The sequence below is a fragment of the Parasteatoda tepidariorum genome, chromosome 11 (genome assembly GCF_982258835.1).
Source record: "Parasteatoda tepidariorum strain Cologne lab strain chromosome 11, Ptep-v5.0, whole genome shotgun sequence".
Classification (NCBI taxonomy): Eukaryota; Metazoa; Arthropoda; class Arachnida; order Araneae; family Theridiidae; genus Parasteatoda; species Parasteatoda tepidariorum.
The window spans coordinates 61846059-61870750 of NC_141765.1; the positions used below are offsets into that span (position 1 = coordinate 61846059).

Here is a 24692-nt window from a genome sequence, read left to right on the forward strand (position 1 = left end):
AATAATCGTTTGCTAATCTTTTCATTTTTATTTTTTTTAAGCTATAAAATACGATGTTTCCTTTTTAGACGTCTAAAAATCTATTTGCAATTTAGTAAAGAAATTTGAATAAAACATTTCATTGAATAAAAAACATTTTATTCAGCGAATGTGGAGTTTTATAAAAGCATGCTTCTTATAGAATATGATTATACAACAGATTGTGCTTCTTTAATGTGATTATTTTTTTTTCCCTCAATAACTGATACAATTTCAATAATATACATATGTATGAATAAATTTGGAATAAAATATTCATCAATTTCTTGGATATATATTTCATAAATATTAATAAAAATAACATTTTTAAGCATCTTTCTCAACATCTTATAGGGTAAACTAACTAGTGAAGGAATACTTAAGCTTAGCTTGCCTTTAAAAAAAATCATAAAAATTTCAAATTTTGTAATTTCAGCTAAATGATGGTGCCGACATATTTGTTATTAAATGCAAATTATGTAAAAAAAAATTAGATAACTTACATTATATTGTTTCAAGCTTTTGGTGGTTTAAATAATAAGTAGTAAGATAACCAAGTGAAGGAACAGTTCTTACATTGAATAAACAGTGAATGAACACTTAATTTTGAGAATGTTTGATGCTCGTTAGGAATCCTTAGGCCACACAGATGTCTGTCGCCCTGTAGATACCTGAATTGACGGATGTTAACACAGGCGGGCATTAGGAAAAAAAAATCTTTTAAGTTTTCGTGCCCCCATTTCAGTATCTTAAGGGCTTTACGAGCTCTGTTTAAAAAGAAAGTATTATATCAGATATGTATATTTAAGAAAACAAAAATAATCAGAGTAGCAGTATTTGATGGTAAATGTAGCTTATCGTAATTGAAGAATATGCTGTGCGACATTTTATTATGAATTTGCGAACGTAAGATTCAGAATGTATCGAAACATGAGGATACTATTTGCTAATCGTCTTTATCCAAAGAAAACCATGTAACGTAAATATCTAGCATAATGAAGCGATTTTTTAAACAATGAATACTACAATATGCAACATATTATTTCAATATCTTATTCTTAAACGTAACATATTTCAATGTTTTTAAAATGCCACTAAACATTCAGCAATTCCTTGAGTTATAGAAAAAAGAAATATCGCAAATTATAGAAAACCTTGTGAACGTGCATTAGAATTACTATACAATCTACATTTTATTTTTCAAGCACTTTTTTTTTTCTTCAAACTTTAATGCCTTATGTTAATTTGATTTTAGTATGAAATCGTCGAATAAACATTCGCGATCGCAACACTCGAATACGCCATCTGGGGAGAGACCGGTTTCATGCCTTTAGCCCTTCTCCCTTCCCTCTCCTCCTCTTTTCAGTTGTATAGGAATGTACTACGATATTTTCCCTTTTCTTAATATTTCTCCTTTTTACTTAATAAGAATATTTTTTAAAATTTCCATAATAGTTTTCTTTAGAACTATGTTTAATGTAGTTTTCAGTTCCATATAGTTTTTCAAGTTAAGAGATTTCAATCTATATGAAAATCAAGAGAGAAACTAACGTGCTTCCTTCCCCTATGACTTTCCACACGCTAATGGGGAAAGCATGTGAAGTGTTGCCATAGGAAAAGAGTTCTGCTCTACGCCACCTGCAGCCCATTTCGATCGCCAATAGCAAAAATAACATAATCTAAATAATAGCAGATAAAAAGTTCATGTATTTAAATTTTAAAAACTTAGAAAATCATAAATAATTTGTAAATCGATTCAAATTTTCTTTTCAAAGAAGATTAAAATAATTTTTTTGTTTTTTGAACATAAATCAACTTAAAAATTGTCTACTGCCTAGAAACTTCGAAATGTTTTCTATTAACTATTAATTAAATCTCGCTGAGCAATCACAAAACATTATTTCAATTTTTTTACAATCAGAGATTGGTTGCGTGGCAACCTAGTAAAATTAAGCACTCCTCTTTTGAATTAGTCAATGGGTTATCTTAAAATATTTATTTGCGCAGGCGACTTTTTTTGGCGGTTTTCTGGACTATCGCCAAATATATAAACCTTTATTGCGGCCCAATTTACCACCCAATTTTTTTAAAATTTTGTCTACCCCCCCTAATTCAAGTGTCTAGATTCCAAATATGTAAAAAAAATTATATGTTTATTCAGAAAAAGTACGTTTTTGTGTCTGATTTCGTAACTTAATTAATAGTTAGCACTAATTAATTAGCATATTTGAGGTCACCCCCAGGAACCATTAAGATTGATACTTAGTTCGTGAAAATCCGATCATTAGAACGAAAGTTATTCAGGGTGATATCTTTTTTTTTTTTGCGGACTGTACTGAAATTTTGTGAGCATTCATTCTTCAAATATATATTTAACAAAAAGTGATTTAAAAAATAATGAACTATCATATAGCAAAAGAAGCATAACACTATACAGTAAGTGTAAGATACCTACTGTATAGTGTTATGCTAAGGCCCCAAACCAGGCCTTATTGAATCGGGGGAAGATAAATTTATGTGAAAAAATGAAAACTGGAAGAGTTGAGACTTCATAGAAGGAGTTTCAAATGTTAGCAGCATTTTTATACTTTTGATCAATACTATTAAACAAAGCAAGTGAAAACAGATTTTTCATTAGAAGCATTTATTTCAAATGAGAATACAGTAATTAAATTACAATTATATCAGTTTTTTTTTCATGTTTTTATTTATTTTTTCATATGATATGTAAAATAAACTTTTCATGATTTATGTAAAAGTTTTATTTTGAAATCGGGAACATAGGAACAATAAAATTTAAAGGCTTTGCAAAATCTCATTTTATCTGTTTTTTCTAATTTTAGTAATACAATTCCTTTTGTAAAATGTTGTTTAAAAAGGATTTATATTCTGTATTATTTTCTTATAAGTTTCTTTTTTATGATATGTTTAATTTTCTTTCATTCCTTATTAATTATATGTCCCATTTTCTAGATAAATGCATAAATAAAAATAAAACTTTATAAGTATGCAGCATGGAGTTATATACAATTTCAAATAGCTTTAATCTCAAACACAATGCTCAAAAAAACATAAAAATAAGATATGTTGGAATTTTTGTGGACAGATATTTAATAAAAAAGTATCAGATTCATGCAATGGATAACTGGTCAAATTTTCATTTTGTGACGAAGTTACAACGATAATACCTGAGCTTCGACCCAGCTCGTTGATATTTTTCGCATAAAAGCTAGTCTTTCGCACTAAATATAAACAAAGACCTGTTCTGAAGCATGCAAAGTGGTTCTCCCTTCCTCATAAATACACAAAGCAAATATTGTTACGTTGAATACCTTTCCCTGCTTCAGAGATCCCCTCACTTATGAGGCCAACAAACAGTTAAATCTAAACAGTTAGGAGTACCCATTCACACCCATTTGTACCCAATATTGAAAAAGTTTACAATTACCAAACTCTATCATGCATTGAGTAGGTTGTCACAACGCAAAATACACATCTGGCAAACCTAGTAATACTTAACCTATTATAAGCGCACTTTTAGTGACTTTTCAAAAATGAAATTTTTGGCTTACAAACATTCTCGTTGCAGGTTAGTGAAAAATAGATAAATTTCAATGATTTCAGCAGGTCATCAAAATTATACAAATTTGGTGCAGATTTAGTGTCACAATTGTCGTAGAAATAATTTATTTACTTTGCACTAGAGCTGCACAATGGGTTATTGGCGACAGTCTGGGAAATATCCCTGAGGATGATTTGAAGACATGCCAGCACAATTTTGATCATCTGCAGAAGGGATGGCACCCCTGCTTTGGTACCTGGACAACCTGTGAGGAAAATCGAGCACTTATGATAAACAGTTAAATGGAGACCAATACCTCACACCCTCAATCCCTTCGCAGGCTGATGAAAATGACCACAGCTAGTGATGTGTGACTTAGGTGATCTGCCAATAATGGTGTCTTAATGATCCATCTACTGCGGGACCTTGCAATAATTTGGTATTACCTTTGTCAGTTTAGATCCGGCAATGAGTTTCGAGCTTTTAATGAAGTATGTTTAATTTGATTGTGGGATGCAGTGCAGTGAATGTATATTATAGTGTATGCATAATAATTGAGAATCGATGAAAAACATTTTTAATTTAAGAAATCTGTAGGTAAAGTGAATAATTTGGAAATCTTATATTACTTTTTCAATTTATACAAAAACATACATAATTTTTTTAATAAACGAAATTTTTATACTTCAATACATTTATCGCGCAGTATGTTCAGCTAACTTGTCAAACTAGGTTAAAACTTAATGTGAATAAAAAAAAAAGTTTCTTTATGATAACTTAATGAAAACTATACAATGATAAAAATGCACGAAGAATGCAATTAAATATGTTATAACATGATAAGTAAAAAATTATGATTGTGACATTAATCAAAATTAAAACATAATGAAATAATGTTTGATGATGATAACAAGTTCTGATATAAAAGGCAATACTGCTGGGCTCAAAACAACAAGAAGAAGAAAACTTTTGACATATGCATGGTAAATGAAACCATATAAGAGTAATATTCCAACAATGTGACAAAATAAAGCTAGCAATTGTTAAGAAATATACAAAAACAACTAATAGTATATTTATTGTATAGCATGAAAACTGCTGTGCAATCCTCATTGTTTGAGAATCACACCAGAAATATGAATTGTTCCAATTTAGCAAGGTATTTGAACAATTACACGCCTTCTGCGTAACAGGTAACTATTGGTTGACTCACGACCAAATTATTTTTCAAATAAGCAGCTTAAGGTACACCTCACTACCTAAGCAGTAATTCTTCTTAAGCAAGCATTTAATGCGTAAAAAAAAAAAACATGCTCCTGAAAATAAGCCCATATGTTTAAAAAAATAACAAATTTTTGTAATTTTTTTAAGTTACATAAGTAGAGGTAAACTAGCTTTATAATAGCTCTGATTTTACGAGATATCGAATTTAAAGAATAAATCGGAAATATTTGGTTGCTACAGAGTCTATTAAAGCATAGCTTGCTTTTGACAAGCAAACCTCGGCTTTAGCAAACAGTATTTATACAATTCATAAAATTTTTACTTCATTCCACTTCTCCTGTTCAGTCTTATTGGAAATATACATTTTTAATGTCAACGATTTATTTCAGGATATGAGTCTTGTCTGAAAAACAATAACACAGCAAAGAATTTGACCATTCAAGGCAAATTAATTACTTTTTTTGGACTGTACAGAAATAAAAAATAAATAAAACTCTTTTTTGATTATTTTGACATAATTCACGAGTAAGAAACTCAACATCGGTCTAATTTAAAATACACTTTTTAAAAGAAATATTGACACATGTAAATTATTGGATATCGCTGAATAAGCAATTCACTCTCCCACACAAATTTAAACAGTAATTTTTTTCAATATTTTCTCCATCTGCTGAGAGAGCAATTTTCCAAACTTAGCACCCAGTATGTCATTAAAAATGGTCTCAAATAGGATCTGTCCCATTTTTTTATTTGTGCAATTTAAATCAAGGTGAAAAATTGTATTCAAAAATTTATTACAAAATAAATATACAATGTTACAAATAAAAATTAAATAAAATATTTTACAATATAGGAAATATTAACAATCTCTCGAATTTCTGTTTATTTTCAAAACCTTTATAACAGTCTTCCTTAGTCCATTTTCAACCAGATTAGTCTGGAATTTCTTCATCGAGTTTTGAGATGATGTAGTAATCGAACTTTGTACAAAAAAAAGAAAACTCCTAAAGCAAGACAAGTGGAATGCGCACTTGCATTCCAATTCGTAGAATACTTCTCCCTCTCTTTTCATGTTCCAGTGCAATTTTCAAATTGGCACTTGCAAGTGAATAGACACATCCACGTCAATTGGAGAGAAAAAATTATTTTGTAAGAACCACACATTCTGGGTATATCACATATCTCGTAAAAATTTATAAAGTCTTTTTTTTAAATAAGGCACGATAAAACTTGGCTGTAAAAGAATACCTCTTAGAGTAAGAAGAGAAAAAAAGAAAGAATAAGAGTCTCTATATGATGAAATCATACGAAAGTTTGCTGTGTTAATAGGTAAAAAGCCAGTCACAATCCGATAGAGGGCCAGTTGCTTTTTACAATGTACCCCGACTTTTTTTTTTAACATATATTTGCTCTGTTCCAGTGGTCTATGCATTTTATGGCATAAATTTGTATCTAAGAGATTCCTTTTATCATACAATTCTTCAACAGCCCCACCATCCATTGTACACAATTGTTGAACTGCAAAGGTCCTGGTTTCCATTTCTGTATAAGCAAATTGGATGTGCTACCGTATTTGTGCCAGCAGCCATAAATGATGTGCCATTTGATATTAATACAACATAAGCGCTGCACTCCACAATCTTTTTATATAGGTTTTTTATCTTTATATCTATTACTGATGCTCGAAATCTGAAGAACATTGACTTGCACTATTGAATGTCAACAATCACAGTCACTTGGTGAATGTCCGAAATATTTATTACGTCCAATTTGACATTAATATATTTGTTAATATTTTAATAAATATTCGATATTTAGTATTCAATTAGGTAAAACATCAGTGCTCAGAATACCAAGCAAATGTGTACAGTGCCACTTGATCTTAAAAAAAAAAACATTAGTGTATGAAATACGGGGCAAGTGTAATTATCAAATCAGATCTAGCATATATTCCAGATATTTACCTAAGTTAATATATGATTGTTTTAGATTCGCCAATAAAAGTAGACAACCATCAATTTCGGTCAAGCAGCCCTGCGCTTACTAAGAAAATCCACTTCAGCTTGTTATTGCATCCTAACCCCTGTTCTTATTAGATCGTTCTGTGATCTGAACTTGTTACGCTCGCCCTTTACACTTCTTTCCCTGAGTATCCACCACTCACTTTTGACCGTATTACATTAACACAATCACAATATTTTTTATTTAAAATTCCATCAAAAATTTTGTATAAAAATAATAAAATAATTAAAATTTGCATAAATTAATGAAAATGTAATAGAATAAAAATAAATGATGAAAATAACTTTAGTAATATATTGATTTGATTTTACTGTTAATAATGTAATTTCCAAAAAAATGTAATATATATAATATATGGATTTACGCTGTTTTAAATCAGGGACTCTGATCTGCTTGGTATCACTAGCAAACTTCTGGAACTGCTTACGTTCATTCAGTCTTGTTCACTTCAGATATCGCTTGAAGATCAGAGAAAGCTTCATTTGCTCTTTTCAACATGGTCTTGTTTACTATCATAGATTTAATATTTTTTAACTTCATTCTAATCATATTAGAGGCTACAGCTCCTGCTAAATAACGTTTATAAACCCGCAAAACTGTGCAGTTTTTTTTTCAGATGGATGATTTGCAATTTTAGAGATAAAGATTATATATATATATATATATAATGTAAAATTTTTAAGCTTTGTGCATTTTACTATGGAAAATTTAATATAGTGTCCCCTCCCCTTAATGCAAAAAATTCTAGATGTGCCAATGCAATGGTATTATCACGGTGGAACAGACACTTTTCGAGATCTTCCTATTATTAATAACAGAAAAATAAGTAATTTAATTTTTATATTTAAAACAGTGGGCCCCACAAAGTATATTATGCTAATGCTTCTTTTTTCTTAAAATAAAATTTGAAACTCATATGAATAAAGATACCACACTATTAAAATTATGCGGAGGATATTTGCATAAATAAACTTTTACTAACTTCTAATTACCTTTTCTTAAAATAACATTTCTCAAACATGCAGACATTTAAACTCTTTAACTTTTATTAAATTTGATTTTAAATTTAATAGCATGGATTAAAATAATGTTGTTGCTTCTAATGCGACTAAAAATTTTTAATACTTTTATAATTTTTTAATCAGTCTTTGGAGGAGCTAGAGAGAAACTATATCTTTGGAATTACATTAAAAAGCAGAGAAAAACAATTCATTAAAAAAAAAAATTAATGAAAAAAATTCGATATATCTCAGAAGTTGCTTTTGCTGTATACAAGATGTTTTAGTTTATTCAGTAAGTTTCAGTTAGCAAATTGAATGAGTTAGAGAGTTTCTGACAGTAAAATTATTGTTTAGAAAAAAAGCCATTTGAAGTTAACAAAAGCTTATTTCATTTATACACATGGCATTACAAAATTTGCTCATCTTTCCCATTTGTATAAATTTCAACCCATAACTTTTTAACATTTTCACCCTGTGGCAGAATTTTTTCTGACTTTCTGCAACAAACCTAATTAGAACCAATATCTTTCTGCAAGATATTTTTATCGTTATAAATGTATGTGTAATGAATTTATAATAATAGATGAAATTCGTGTTTATAAAATAAGTCTACATGCATAGAATAAAACTGTGTAGATTTTTTTTCTTAATTTCATAATATAAGTTTACATTTCTTAATAAGTTTAAATTGTTTAAGTATAAATTTGTATAATCTTCGATAATAACGGAAAGTTATAAATGTATAGATCTGCAGACAAAAATGCTTACTAGAGCATAAATAAAGATTACCCAGAACCTGTAATAAGATAGAACTTATAGAAATAGCTAAGAATGGACAAAAAGATTAAATTTATAAAACAAGATAACTGAATTTGAAGTATCAGTTTAAAACAGTATGATTTAATGTTTCACTATAGTAGTTATATCAGGTACAGAAACAAATCAGGTAAAAAAATTAATATTGAAGTTGAGTAATCAAAATAATAAAATAGTATTGACTATAACCGAATTCTAAAAGCAAAAAAATTAAAGCAATGTTTGTTTCAATTTTTTCTACATCTAATTAATTTTATCTAATTAATTAGATTCGATTAATATTGTACTGACTTATTGAAAGATTTTTTTTTTTAAAAAAAGGAGGTAAATAAAACTTTTTTCGTGATCAGATTAAGTTCAGAACGAAAAAAATACACAGCGCTTGTGATTTCGCACTGTATTGTGTAAATATATAGCACTGATTCCACACGAAGTATGCAGAAGCAGTTTCCGACTCAATATGCTCAAGTCTATTCAACATCCCGAAACGAAATAGTCTTTATCAGTACTGAAACATCGGTATTAGAGCCATATTCATTGGATGCGATTTTTTTTCGCATGCGTATGGAAACCTGTTTGAAAGTGACCAGTAAATATTTTTCACCAATCTGGTTTTCATTCGCATGCTAAAAAATCGTAGATTGTGAAATATCTTTCAGGCTTTATTTCATTTATCGTTAGATTGCGTTTTTTTTTTTATCGACGATTTAATTCAAAGCATATAGGCATTTTTAGATGTTGTCGACTTCCATCTTATTTCTTTTTCGGAATGCCGCCTTGATAAATCAGTTTTCAAATTTGTTTTAACTATTGTGGCTTCACAATTGCAACAAATAACCTTTTCGCTAGACATGATTTTTTTTAAAAAAGAATCTTTTTACGCATGAAATTTTCCACATAAGTGCAAAAAATATAAAATGCTCTGTTCTCATAAAAAAACACAAAGCAAATTACTGCGCCAGCGATAGAGGCCGAAGTTGGCAAATTTCCAAAAATAGCTTAATAAAGGGGAAAAAAATTCTCCCCTTTTTATCCAGTAACTGTTTGTGTTGGAGATTAACGGAGAATTACGAGCGCTTTCTCCTTCCGCGGTACGCTAGAAAAAAAATTATTTAAAACAATTCTGTAAGAAAAAAATTTTGCAGAACCATTATTGCTTCTGCAGAAATTTTTTGTTTCTGAAGAAAATGTTTTTTTTTTTTGTTGGTAAAACAGCTTCTGTTTCTGCAGAATTTATTTTGAGAACTTTTGTTTGTGGCAAACCAAAAATTTTTATTTCCCAAATAAAAAAAATCTTTCTGCAAGAACTCAGTCGCTTTCTGCGACAATGTCGCTGTGTCGCCGTGTTTCTGCCACGGGGCATTTTCAATGCAGATACGGTCAAACTATGTAAAAATAAAAAAAAACTGCAGTTCCTCAGAAAGTTCTAATTAACAAAAATTTAACACTTTTAATAATATGAATAAAAATTTAAGATTAAATACTTTTTGATTGAAACAATAAAAATAAAACAAACAAAAAATAAAAAGCATAAAATTTGAAGCATTATTAAGATACACTGACCAAAAATAATGGAAGAGGCACTTTCAGTTTTAAATATTTTTTTAAAATTTCTAATTCAAAAAAATTTGTTAAAAACTGTGCAAGATGAGTATTAAAAGTAGCTCTTGCACTGCACATCTGGGGGGAAAAGTTAAAAGAAAACTGAATTGGGTATGCATAAAATCAGTCTTCATTTCAATATTTATACAGATCCAGTGTTCACACATTATCTCTATTAAAGACAAATACGATATGTGAAATAGTCAAGTCATTAGTTCTATTTGAAGTTGTGACAATATGCTGCAGTAACAGGAACTCAGTGACTTTGAAAGGGGTATGATAATTTGTTGTCACATTAGTGGCAAGCATATTGGCAAAATTGCGGAAAACTACAGGAGTTGGGATAGGAAATGTGCACGTTGGTCATCCCTGTAAACTTAGTGAAAGAGATCGGCATGTCCTGAAGCAGGGAAGTTCACGAAACCACTCCACGTTATCAACAAGCAAATTCAATATAACACCATCCAACAAAGCTGCTAGACTTGCTTGGGGCATACAACACTGAACGGTAGATTACTGGAAAACTTTTTATGGAGCGATGAGTTTTGCAATATGCTCAACCAGTCAACTGAAATAATTTGGATATGGCGAAGCGCCAAGTGAACCTCTCTTACTTGCATGTATTATTCCAACTGTCAAGTTGGGTGGCGGTGATGTACTTATTTGGAGGATATTTTCATGGTATGGTCTCGGACCTTTACATGTTGCTTCTGGCAGACTGAATGCAGAGGTCTACAGGAATATTCTGGACAATCAGATCCTACCTTCACCCTGGCAATTTTACGGAAATGGGGAAAGTTACTTCCGAGACAACAATGCTTTGTGCCTTGTCACAGCCTCTATCAAGGAGTGGCATCCCGATATATATATGTGAAATGTATTTCTCTGGTCTGTTCGGAATCTTGAATTAAGCCTTAAAGAACATTTGTCGGACGAATTCGATTGCTGTTGACAAGACAAAGAATTGCATCCAAAATTTACAGCCTAGCTGGTCACATTCTTGCAGCAGGAATAGATGCAAATACCTTAAGCTATATATCAAAATCTTGCAACACACATGCTTAGAAGAGTTAATAGTGTCATTGCAGCACATAGAAGACTAACTCTTTACTAAATTACATTATATTTCAAATGGTTTCTTTCCTTATACAATCACATCTCACGACTATAGCTTCCAGTTATTATAGGGAATTAGCAATACTACAAAGTGAAATACGTGGAAAACCCCTGATCAGTTTAAGCTTTCTTTTAAATGGTACAAAAACTACTTAAAAAATTGCTTGGAAATTTTTAAATTAATAACATATTCAAATCAAGCCTTTTTTCTTAGTTTCCAAATACAATTAACTACAAAATCACGAAAAAAAGTTTTTCAAATACTTTTTGCACAGGTGCAGTATGATAGAACAACTGTAAATACTCAAATGTTATGTAGTTTTAAGAAGAAAAAAATTTCAAAACAATAATTTTGTAATCAATTTCAAATTGTACCAAAAATTTTGTTTAATTCTATTCAATATTTTTAAAGTTACAGCAAAATAAGTATGACAATAAAATTAGTTTTTTTTTCCATAAAAATGTCAACATATCCATAAATATTTAAGCTACCTTTACAGAATTCACGACAAGTTATTGCAATTAACAACCAAAGTAATCGATACAAGTTACAAACTTATTGCATGATTTTCTGGCATAGGGTGTTCAAAAATCCTTGTTTTGTTTCATAATCTATTGTGGGTCCCCTGGGTTCCTCACACCTCCGAAAACTTTAAACCTTTTTGCTAACTATGAAAAATCGCATGCACTAAACTCTAGAGTTACAAAAATTTTAAGTATTCCTCTAAGTATTTATAGTGAAATTTTTAAAAAAATGTCAAACTGAAAGTGTGTCCTCCATAATTGTAGGGTAGTGTGTATCAAGTATCAAGTAGTGTGGTGTGTATCAAGCATCATATCAAGTATTTTGGTATAATCAAAAATTAATTAATGGTTGAGAAGTCTGGAAAAAAAAATTTGCCTGGAAAGAAAAGAAATTGAAGCAAAAATAAAGGATACACAATTGTTGCTGAGCTTTTACAAAGAGAGAAAATCCAGCAAAAAATGAAATTAGTTCCATGACTAGAAACACAACACAAGGAACAAATGCTTTGTATAATCTAGATATAAGAAGAGCATTCTATTAAAATAAATTCAATGAATACTTGCTTAAATAATACATGGTTATTTAACAATAATGCTTAGTTCTAACTGGCATTATACTAAATATATATACAGAAGGACCAGTACATAACGTGTTACTTAGGAAGTAGAGAAATGCTTGATAAATCCAAATTTAGTAAAAAAACATTTCAAATAAACAATGTATGTGAATTCCTCCCAGATTCTTTAGAAGACATAAAGATATTCTATCTCACTCATTAAATCCGAAAACTTATTGAAAGTGAGCTCGTTATAAGTGGGTTCTACTGTATATATTTCCTTTGTACTTCAGAATTACCTGTTTTGTGTTAATATCTGCTCATCTTCAATATGACGAACAGTTAATTTACCATTTTCTTCTACTAAGCGAAGAGGCAAAACAATCTTAGTTATTTCCTCCTACAATTAAAGAAAAGTCAACAAAGATAATTAAAGAGTACTTGAAAAGTTATTTTTATACATAAAAAAAAAACATATCTTTAGCATTAGAGTATAAGTATAAATTATTTTTAAGTTTGAATTAAGAGAGAAAATTTTTCATAGTATATATTTCCATAAATGGTAAAGTTTGTAAATTCAAATTTTACGTTTAAATAATGTTAAATGCAAATCAATTAATGGCTAAGGATTTATAGTCAAGATTTAACAAAAAACATACACTACATCACATATCTCTTAAAGATATTGCAGCATATCAACAGAAAGCATGCTACATACACACCAGACTCAGATAAAAGGAAAAATTTTCAGCAATCACAAAATCTCAATTAAATAAATTTCTGCAAGCAATTTAGTGACTAGTTGAAACTTTTTCCTTGCCATCTACTGTTGCTAAAAATTTGTTCAAAAATAACTTTTAAAGGTATTTGAATTATAAAAACTATACAGATATATATACACTATATACATATCAGCATAGATTTAGAAGGGATGAAGATATAAAAAGAGTTATAGATATACCCTGTTTTCTTTTATGCTTTACGTGTTTTGCATGTGTTAATATGCAATACTTTCATATTTAGGCATACATGTAATGGGTTTTTATATAGGAGATTTTTTATATACTTCCTATTTGTATTTAATTTTAACTTATTGCATTACAATGTCAACCAATTGATACACGAATGCAAACAAGTGCAAAACGGTTTCAGCCGTGAAAAAACAAAGCTGTATAGTAGCACTAGATAATTAAGAATTTACATAGAATCTTATAGTGTGTCTAATAATTTGGGCAGGGACTATATATATATATATATATATATATACAGTAGGGAACCGATTATCCGGAACGATAGGGACCATTGCTATTCCGGATAACTGATTTGTCCGGTTATCTGAATCGCTACAAAAAGGCGTTTTTTTATTGTTAAACCCAACTAAAAAAAAATTGTTTTTTTTTGGAAATAATCTTAAAAAGAACAAACGATTAAGTAATACACTAATGATTATTACTAAAATGATGGTAAGGTAAACATCTTTCAAAAAAGAACGAAAAATCCTAAAATCTCATGAGGAAAAAAAAAATTATTTTTTTTTAAATGGCGGGAAAACTAATAGAATTTCATTCCGGTTTTTTGGTTTCAGGATAACAGGTTCTGTACTGTATACTGTACATATATATATATATATAAATATATATATACTGTAGGGAACTGATTTTTCCGGTTTTCTGAATCGCTACAAAAAGCAGTTTTTTTATTGTCAAACTCAACTAAAAAAAAATATATTTGGAAATAATCTTAAAAAGAAAAAATGATGAAGTAATGCACTAATGATTGTTTCCAAAATGATGGTAAGGTAAACATCTTTCAAAAAAGAAAGAAAAATCTTGAAATCTTATAAGGAAAAAAAATTTCTTTTTAAAAAAAATGGCGGGAAAATTTATGGAATTTCGTTCCGGTTTTTTGGTTTTCTGATTTCCGGATAACGGGTTCTGTACTGTATATATATATATATAAAAGAATCACTTTAATTTTTCTATACTCAAATAATCTTGCTTTTTCGCACTTTTCGTTTTGCAATATATTTTATCACTGAAAAATACTATTAAATAAAAAAAACAAATACTCAAAAATAATAATCAAAAAAATTATATAAAATTACTTTCTGCAAATCACTAGGAAATGAATTTTATAAATGGGGAAAAAAATAATTTTCATTAACCTTATTAGTTCCAGAGATATAACAAATGTTCCTAAAAAGTAAAAAAAACTTTAAAATTAGTTTGGTTGGAGAGTAAAATACTAGTAACCAATAAATCTTGGAACATGCTACTGCTTTGAGAAGATAAGGGACAGTAAGTTTTAGAGACTTAATATTATTTTTTTGCTTTAGACATCGTTAGAAATAAAAATGCATCAAAAGTTTTTTCTTTGTATACATTAATAAAAATTGAGTACCAAAATGTAATTTCACTACAAATTTAATTTACTTACGTAATAAAATTTTTATATCTTCTTAAATTATGTAACTATCAATGACAAAATTTGAATAACATTGGTCAAGTTTTTCCATTTCGAAAAGCCTCAAGAAAACAGTCTACAAACATTTTTTAATATTTAACAGCAACAAATACTACAGAATATTATTTCTTCAATCTACGTAGTTTTCTTGTCTTTGCAAAAAGTATAGTGATCGTTGAATGACACTTGCTTTAACTTCTTTGAAATCACTGGCAGACTGGTGAATTAGAACTTGCCTACATTAATAGAACATTTCTAATATAGGACATATTTTCTTGATAAAGGACAGTTTTGTAGAGACATTAAAAAACATTATCTTTTTCCCAATCTGAATCTTAACAACAATAACAATGGGCTTGATTATACACAATAAAAAAATAATTAGTTACATGAATCAGCTCTTTTGCAAAATACCTCTACATCATAGGATCCTATAAAATCATGAAAAAATAAAATCACTTTTCATTAATCTGGAGCTTTAAAATTAATTGTAGAGTAGCTTTATTTATTTTGAAAAATATAAGTATATAACAATGACTATAAATTTCAAATCACAAAAACTAAAGGCATCAATGCTTCAAAGGGAATTTGAAAAGAAAAACAGAAGAAAAAAAATCAAGAAAAGGCACTTTAATTTACAATACCACATTTTATATAAGGATAGTTTTAACAATAAAAATTCAATTTTTAAAAAATAATGAAATTTTAACTAATGAATCTGGTAGGCAAAACTGTCGACCAATTGCATTCAGTCAGTCTCTTTTTTAACTTCACTGCCACCAAAAATCTTTTAAATGTTCAATTAAACCTGAAAATTTAAATTTTCAGTTTGTTGCCAGTAGCTGGTAGACTTTAACAACTTAGTAGCCACTTTTTACTCAAACTTAAAAAGTCAGTGACCAATACCGATAGGTCTCTTCCATTTAATAGGTATTTTTCATTTAATATCCAATATTTTTCCTGCTTGGATTAAATTAAAAAAAAAATTCATATTAGAAATAATCAACAGTTATAAAAAGTTAATTCAAAAATAAAAATATGTTACATAATTTATTAAACATACTGACTTAAAAAAAACTTCATGTAAAAATAGTTTGGGACGCAATACATTTAATGTACACATTAGAACTTTGAAATGCATTAATTGTTAAAAAACTCTTCCACACGAATCTTTCCATCACTAATTGCTGGATTCTGAAGGATCAAAATTTTGAATGGAGACTGACATTTTAATGAAAATTCTGCTTTCCAGTATCTTTCTATGTTAATGTACTTTTATCGATTAACGAGTTTAAAAAAAAAAAAAAACATGGGAAAAAGTGACCAGTTGTTTATTTAAACCGCCACTTCTTTTTTACTCTCCACATGGCGAGTGGTTATTTTCAGATCTAGTTCAAGTAACTAAATGGTTCTTTAGTTACTTTAATTCATAAGTTATCATAAATTTATGAAGAGCTTCTCAGGAAAGGAAAAAAAAAGTGATCAAGCAAAGGTGGACCTGAAAAAAGATAGCTATTCTGATGCATAATCGCAAAATTTTATAGAAATTAAATAGTTGTAAATATAAATAAAAACAAAAAAAAAACAAGAAGAAAATTACGAGTTGATGTTATTTACACACTCCTTTCGTTAGTTCTTTAAAAAACATGATTAAAAGAAAATTAGGTTTATAATACCCTTAATTAAACAAGAGTAACAATTGTTACAGTTTTTACAATACTTTTTCAACTCTGACACTCTTTTCATGAGATAACTTCTTTTGCCAACGATTTTGTCCCTTTTTTTTTGTTTGTTGAAACCAGCTTACGCATTCTTGTAATTTTTACATTTTATCTTTGAAATTTCAATCTCGAAAGACATGCATGAAGTGACGCCTAGTCCAAAGAATCTAAGTTAAATAGTTGTAAGGCCGATTATTACGAAAACAATTAACTACTCTGGTTCAATGAAACAATTACAGTAAAACTTGTGTTAGTTGAGCACTTCACGTGCATTGTTTTAGTGGCCAACGTAGACAAGTGGTCAACTTATAGAAGGGGTGGGACATTGTTTACTTTTTCGTTTCCTACATGTTGCTATACATTTAAATTTTTTTTTTACTTGACTTAAAAATTTGATTTAGCAAATGGCCAAATGAATATCTCAAGAAATGTGTTTAAACCTAAACGAACTTCAATTTGTTACACAGAAATAATTTTAATATTTAACTAACTTTTTAAAAAAAATTATTTTGTTAGTTATGCATGTGAAGTGTTTAATAAAAATAATTTCTTAAAATATCAGAACACGAAAACATTGAAAACTTTAACAAAACAAAATTTTAATACTTCAAAATTTATTCTGTTATTACTACACATATAAGCCTATTTGCTCACTATTGCAACTGGAAGAGCAACTTTTCAACTAACACACCTGTTTTCAAAGAATGAATGAACGAAATGGTCAAAAGCTGACTCCCTACAGTTTCCCCAGATGGTCAACTCACAAAAGGGTTTAGATTAGCTTTTTACACTATTTCACCGAACAAGTGAAATATTAACATACATTGCAAAATGACAGAAAATTTTCTGAATTTTTTTTTTCTGGTCAACTTATGAGGGTTTTAGAATAGAATTTCATAATACTCCTAGACAAAATTAACTTATTTCAGTGGTCAACATACAAGATAGACAGGTGGTCAAGTTACAAAGGTTTTGCTTCTTTATTATGTAGGAAAATTTCCGTTCTTGATAATTGAGGTCAACTTATTCAGATGTAAAACTTACAAGTGTGGTCAACTTGGCAGGTTTCACTGTATAAATAAATCATTAATATTCTTGTTTTTTTATTACGAAATATTAGGAGAAATTTGTATACATAATTTCTTCAAAACGTGTGTTAAAACTATGATTATAAGTTATTTAAGAAGAAGAAAGTCAAATGGAGTAAAAGAACAATTTTTGAGATGATGATTCTGAAAATAGCACGTTTTTCAAATCTTTTTACAATTTTTTATTTTAGTAGTTGTTTAACAAAACAAGGCATATCGAACATTTTCCTGATATAGCAATATTTTTTTGAACTGTGCAAAAGTTGAGAAATCATACAAACAACTTTTAAAGCAAATATTTTTAACTTTTTAAGACAAAAGGGTAACTTAAAAGGGTTAGCGCACAAGATTTTCTTTGAATGTTTAATTAAAATTGCATGCCCATAGTTTCTTGTTCATTTAAAAAACAAAACAATCTGTTAAATTTTTCCCCTGTGCGCACATACGCATTTACTTTTCATTACTCGAATAAATAAGAAGCAATAAAAAAAATAAAATTAATAATTTATCTTCATTTTTCGTAAACAATAGTATTTTTAGTAAATAGTCAGCTGTTCTGCTTCGAATGATATTGTGTGTGATCAGTAGAATATTTTTAATTTCTTAACAAGATTTAATTCTCAGATAGCTGGCAATAATTCTAAGTTTTCTTTCAATAAGAACTTATCAATAATTTAAAAAGTAATTTTATTTTAAAGAAAAACATAAATTAAAGTACTTAAACGATTGATTAGTATATTATTGGAAAAAAATATACATAATAGAATTTTAAAAAAATTGCATTAAAATTCAATAAAAAAGTTAGAAAAATAATTTTGCGAAACACGCACAGACAGGTAATTTACAAATTTATTTTAAGATTAAGGCGATATATAAGATGTAAAGAAGTTTTAAAAAACTCTACTCTAAACTCAGCTGCACGACAGCCCATGGAGGGCCAAGGCCTACTGTGCCCATCTCAGTTTTCTGGACCTAGGGCTCTGGGGTGCAGGAGCAGATGTTCCGGTCAGGTGGTCAGCCGAACGCGGAACCCCCAGTGTTTAGTTCCCAATCATGCTTGGTACTTATTTATCGACCCACTGAAGGGATGAAAGGCTGAGTCAGCCTTGCCCGGCCCGAGGAACGACAGCGCGAAGCGCTACCGCTCAGCCACCGGGCGAAGTTTTAAGATGATTAAAAATGTTGACTACGCATTCGTATTAATAATTATAAAATATATATTCAAGAAATTGATAAATATATTATTCCAAATCTATGCATACGTATGTATATTATTGAAATTGTATCAGTTATTGAAAAAGAAAATCGAAAATTAAAAAATAATCACATTAAGTAAGCACAATCAGGTGCATAATCATATTCTATCAGAAGCACGCCTTTATAAAACTAGACATTCGTTGAATAAAGTGTTTTTTATTCAAAATGTTTTATTTATAATTTCTTTACTAAATTACAAATAAATTATTAAATGACTAAAAAGAAACATCGTATTTTATAGTTTGAAAGAAATAAAAATAAAAAGATTAGCAAACGATTATTAGCGAAAAAAATATGAATGAAATTTTACACTACGCGCGAGAAGTCAAGTTCCTCGCAAGTTTATCACATTTTAATATTAATCGCCCCATTTAATCATTTTTTTAGTGTCGCCAAATTATTTTTTCAAAAATAATTAATTTTAATTTTTTTCAGCTTCTAATAAATAAAAACAGTTGAAACTTTAGATTTTTCTATTGAAAAATATGTAGATTATTATGGTATAAAAAAATTCATACCTTATAATTCAAAATTTTTTCATCCTCAATTTAATTAAATAATAAAAAATAATTAATAATTATTAAAAATTATTTTTTTCATGAAATTATCTTTGGGTAAATGAGTTTTATGAGTGGGAGCAATTTTCTTCAAATTGCTTTATTAGTTCTGAAAATATGACTAAAAACGTAAAAAGTGAAATTAACATTAACGGGTACGAACTTTGGATCGCTCTCCTGACCAAACTATGGGGACCATATTTCCCAGATTGCGGCTACCCCCTATATTTTGAGGCTTAGAAATCCAAATATGTAAAAAAAAATACATGTTTATTCAGAGAAAGTACGTTTTTGTGTCTGATTTCGTAACTTAATTAATAGTTAGCACTAATTAATTAGCATATTTGAGGTCACCCACGGGAACCATTAAGATCGACACTTAGATCGTGAAAATCCGATCATTAGAACAAAAGTTATTCAGGGTGATATCTTATTTTTTTTCCGACTGTACCCTAATCCTCCAATAATAATAACCATGACAAGCTGGTTAGAGTGAAATTTGTCATCAATTCAGTAATAATTTATGGTAACAAATATTTAAAAAAAAACTAATTATCAAAACAAAGTTTCAAGTGTAAGGAAGAATATACAGTATCAGTAGAAAATATCAAGTTAACTTATTCACAATGAAATGAGTGCATTTTATTTACTCTTTCATGCTAAAAATAAATTACACAGTCTGAAGTTCAAACATAGATGAACAAAGCCAAGCCTTCAGTAACACTTAAGGGGCTAAATTGAGGCTAATTGTTGACTTGGCAATCTATGCTTAGCAACACCAAAGTTCTTGGCTAACATATTTGACAACATAGGTATTCTAAAATGTTCCCATTGATAATATCCTGTTAATGTTTAATTTCTAGAACAAATAACACAAGTGGAAGTAAATATTTTTACATATGTATAAAATAGATTATTTAAAAATCAAAGTGTAAAGTAAAATTTTGCTACTTCAAAAATCTTACAAAATATGAAATAAAATACGGATATTTCAGTTTGAAGAAGGGTCAGAAATGAATTCTGTTCTAGGGCCGTGAAATCTGTATTCTCATTGATGAAAAAGCCTAGGGTAGACATAATTTTTAGCAGACAAAAATGTTTCCAAAGATATTCAACAAAAACTAAACAATAAAGTGTTTTAAAAATCAATATTATTGCATCAGTTAATGCATCTGAATAGAAAACAAACATGAAATGATTCAGAAGTTTAGAGTCTCATTTCTCCCTCAAATTTAATTTACAGGACATATTTTTATTTTGTAGATAATATGTTCTAAAATAATGTTTCTTAAAAGCATTATAAACTTAAGATGTTATTCAGTGACTACTTGTTACAGAAACTTAGTGCAATAAGTTTCGAAGAGTGAATATTTTTAATCAGTAATAAGATAAAAATATTGAAATAAATAACTTAAATAACAACTTACAATGTGTCCAATGAAATAATACACTATCATTATATGAAGAGTTATAGCAAATAACCTCAAATGATTTAAAAAATACATTATTGATAACTTAAAATCAGTTAATTTTTTTAATTATATTAGACTAGATCTTTCATTAAAAGTTTTTCTTACTCATAAAATTTACATCTTAAAATAAGCAGAACGAAAAAGAGCGGTTTCAACAAAATCAGAGATATATTATGCAAGACGAATCGCTCACGCCAATATTGTTCTGAGGTAATGCCCCGTTACTACACCCCGTTAGTGGCGCTAGTAGTAGGAACAGGCTGAAATTTCGCAGAAACTTTCCATCTTAACATAGCAATCCTCGCACTGCTTAATTTCTTCATATAAAAAATAAGTATATAATACTTGAATTGAATATTCTAATGTATATATTACGAATAGTGTACGTACTTCAGTGAACTGATCACAAAGACATGGTTCCCAACCCAATAGAACACCGAATTCAAGCATTACTGACTAACGACCACTTTCATCAGCCTGTGTTGAGACCGAAAATGCGAGGTATTCGTCCTCGTTAAACCTTTCTACCGTTAAGGGCTCAACTTCGAGTGCAGGTCATCAGGCTGCCACAGCGAAGGAGCCATCTCTCCTGCCCAGGATAAACTTGTGATGGCATGTCTTCGGATCATCACCAGGGATGTTTCCCAGATCGTCGCCGATTGCCCATGGTGCTGCACCAGTGCGACGTAAATTAAGTACTTACCTATCAACGAATAGTGTGTATTTTCTAAAAATTCCATATAAATTTTTTTTCTGACAGTAAAATGAATTTAAAAACGAGTCTGGAAACCTAGAGGTCGAGGGTTCGATTCTCAGCTGTGAAACGGGAGCATTTATTTCGCATTCTCTTTTAAAGCATATTTTAAACTTATAATTAAAGTATTAACTATACATTTTAGATTTATTGATTTACTTAATTTTTTAAGTAAAATAAAACACTGATGAGTAAATAAAACTGATATTATTAATCACAAATAATTTATTTCGATATGAGAACAAAATCATATAAAAATGAAAAAAAATCGCATTCACCTAGCGTGCACTTATGAAACTTCGTGATAAACATAAAAGCTGAAGCAGATAGAATACTTATAAAGTTAAAACCCGCTCTTCGCTAAGCAGCCAGTAACCAACATGAGTGAAGACCACTGCTGTGACCAATTTCTCCGTGGACCCCATAATTGATAGAATTGGTTCACTTTTTCCTGTGCAAGGTGTAAAGTGAGAAGCTTGGTGGCTAAGGAGATAGAGCCCTCTCCTACCAATGAAGTTATCCATGTTCGAAACCCAACAACGGTTGATCCATACAAATTCTGCTCTCGGTTCGCAGCGAACACAGTGCTGATGTAAAAATATTCTTAGCGGTAGACGGATCATTGTTCAGATCCCCTTGCTGTTGGATTAACCTTGAGAGGGTTAGTTCCGGTGCTCAAATGCGAGTTAGCTCCATCAAAAGGTTCACCACGAAGGCTATTATGTCTCAATGCTTTATCCAGGAGTTCATTTGTCTTCTGGTTTGGGTTCAAAATTACAGCTATGAAGTTGAACATTTATAGTTGGAAACCCAAAATTGGGTCGGATTCCCAACCCCGGTTGTTCTGCAGTGGACTGATCGATAAGACACGGTTCAAAGCAGAACATCGAAGTCAAGCATCACTGACAGCTGTCAGTGTGCAGGTGGGTGACCACTTGGATCATTCATTCTTGGATCATTAGTCCTCGTTAAACTGTTGTACCGTAAAGAGCTCGACTTCGCAGGCAGGTCGTTGGGCTACCGAAGCGGGGGTGCAATCCCCTGTGCAGAGGATCAAAATTATGATGGCATGTCCTCAGATCATATTCAGGGATGCTTCCCAGACCATCGCCAATAGCCCATTGTGCAGCTCTAGTGCTACGTAAATGAACTACAACAACAACAACTTCAATCCCGGTAATAAAATAAAATATGCAAAGAGAATTAAACGTTCCTGTTGCAGTATTTATATGTTGGTTTAATGAGACTTAGACAAGCCAAAATTACCAGCCATTAGCATTGATAATTAAGTAAAGAAAGAGCGCCTTTCGTTTGACACGAGAGCACAACTAGAGTGAAAGTGCGACTTAGCTCAAAACAGTTCCTCTGCCCCCCTACTCAAGAAGTTAGCCCCACTGCTTCGTAGACCACTTTCTCAAGAGTAAGGAAGTTTTCTCCAGATCCCTGCAACAACGGCTTATTGACCGACCTCAGGGCTTTCGATCCCACAGATTTTACGAGCACGCATATTGCATGCCCTCAGCGGGTTTGAGGTTTCGAGGATCAAGACCCGGCACCTCCACTCCAAATTCCGAAGCTTTTACCACTGGGCAACCGTTGCCGTATATTTTGCAGAAATGATTTTACCACATATAATGTTGTTGTTGTTAATTTACGTCACACTAGAGCTGCACAATGGGCGGTCTGGGAAACATCTCTGAGGATGATCCGAAGACATGCCATCACAATTTTGATCCTCTGTAGAAGGGATGGCACCCCCACTATGGTAGCCCGACGACCTGCACGCGAAGTCGAGCACTTTACGGTAGAACAGTTTAACGAAGACCAATACCGCACACCCTCGGTCCCTACGCAGACTAATCCAAGTGGTCACCCACCCGCACACTGACCGCAGCCAGTGATGTTTGACTTCGGTGATCTGCTAGGAACCGTGTCTTCACGATCAGTCCACTGCGGGACATAGTATATATATATATATATATATATATATATATATATATGTGTGTGTGTGTGTGTGTGTCTGTGTGTGTGTCTGTGTTTATAAGTATACAATAAACATTTGCCATATAAAATTAAAGAATTAATATTTAAATTGTGTAAGACAATTAGTTGTGAAATAATGAGTGTTAAAATACAAGTAGTAGTAGTTCATTTACGTCGCACTAGAGCTGCACAATGGGCTATTGGCGACGGTGAAGCATCGTTGAGGATGATCCGAAGACATGCCATCACAATTTTGATCCTTTGTAGAGGGGATGGCACCCCCGCTTTGGTAGCCCGACTGCCTGCACGCGAAGTCGAGCACTATACGGTAGCACAGTTTAACGAGGACCAATACCGCGCACCCTCGGTCCCTACGCAGAATTAAAATACGAATAACTTAAATTAGTATTGGCGCACTATAGCTATAATATATAATTTTCACGGAAGGAGAGTTGTTGTTGTTGTTCATTTACGTAGCACTAGAGCTGCACAATGGGCTATTAGCGACGGTCTGGGAAACATCCCTGAGGATGATCCGAAGACATGCCATCACAATTTTGATCCTCTGCAGAGGGGATGGCACCCCCGCTTCGGTAGCCCGACGACCTGCTCGCGAAGTCGAGCACTTTACGGTAGAACAGTTTAACGAGGACCAATACCGCACACCCTCGGTCCCTACGCAGACTGATCCAAGAGGTCACCCACCCGCACACTGACCATAGCCAGTGATGCTTGACTTCGGTGATCTGCTGGGAACCGTGTCTTAACGATCAGTCCACTGCGGGACGGACCGCAGAAGGTGAGAGAAAAACATTTATGAATGTGATATATTATTGATACAATTTTAAAACATTTACATGGTAGCGAAATTAGATAGCGGGTATATAAGCAAGCTTTGGTCCCCAAAATCCTTAATTATTTATGCAACTTCTATAATATATAGCTAGTACTCAA

The 24692-nt window shown here is 30.7% G+C and overlaps 1 protein-coding gene across 2 annotated transcripts; it reads right to left on the reverse strand.

Annotated features, from left to right (window-relative positions):
- Window positions 1-2915: 2915 nt before the first annotated feature.
- LOC107446670 (uncharacterized) lies at window positions 2916-21484 on the reverse strand. Of its 2 annotated transcripts, none has more exons than XM_016061381.4 (4): window positions 21392-21484; window positions 12743-12843; window positions 12301-12401; window positions 2916-4613 (listed from the first exon to the last, which is right to left on the reverse strand). In XM_016061381.4, the coding sequence occupies exons 1-4, from the start codon at window positions 21449-21451 to the stop codon at window positions 4456-4458; spliced, it is 420 nt and encodes a 139-aa protein (XP_015916867.3). In that variant the 5' UTR covers window positions 21452-21484; the 3' UTR covers window positions 2916-4455. The 2 variants fall into 2 exon arrangements, with proteins under 2 accessions (XP_015916867.3, XP_015916866.2); XM_016061380.4 differs by lacking the exon at window positions 21392-21484 and adding an exon at window positions 20957-21209.
- Window positions 21485-24692: the final 3208 nt, after the last annotated feature.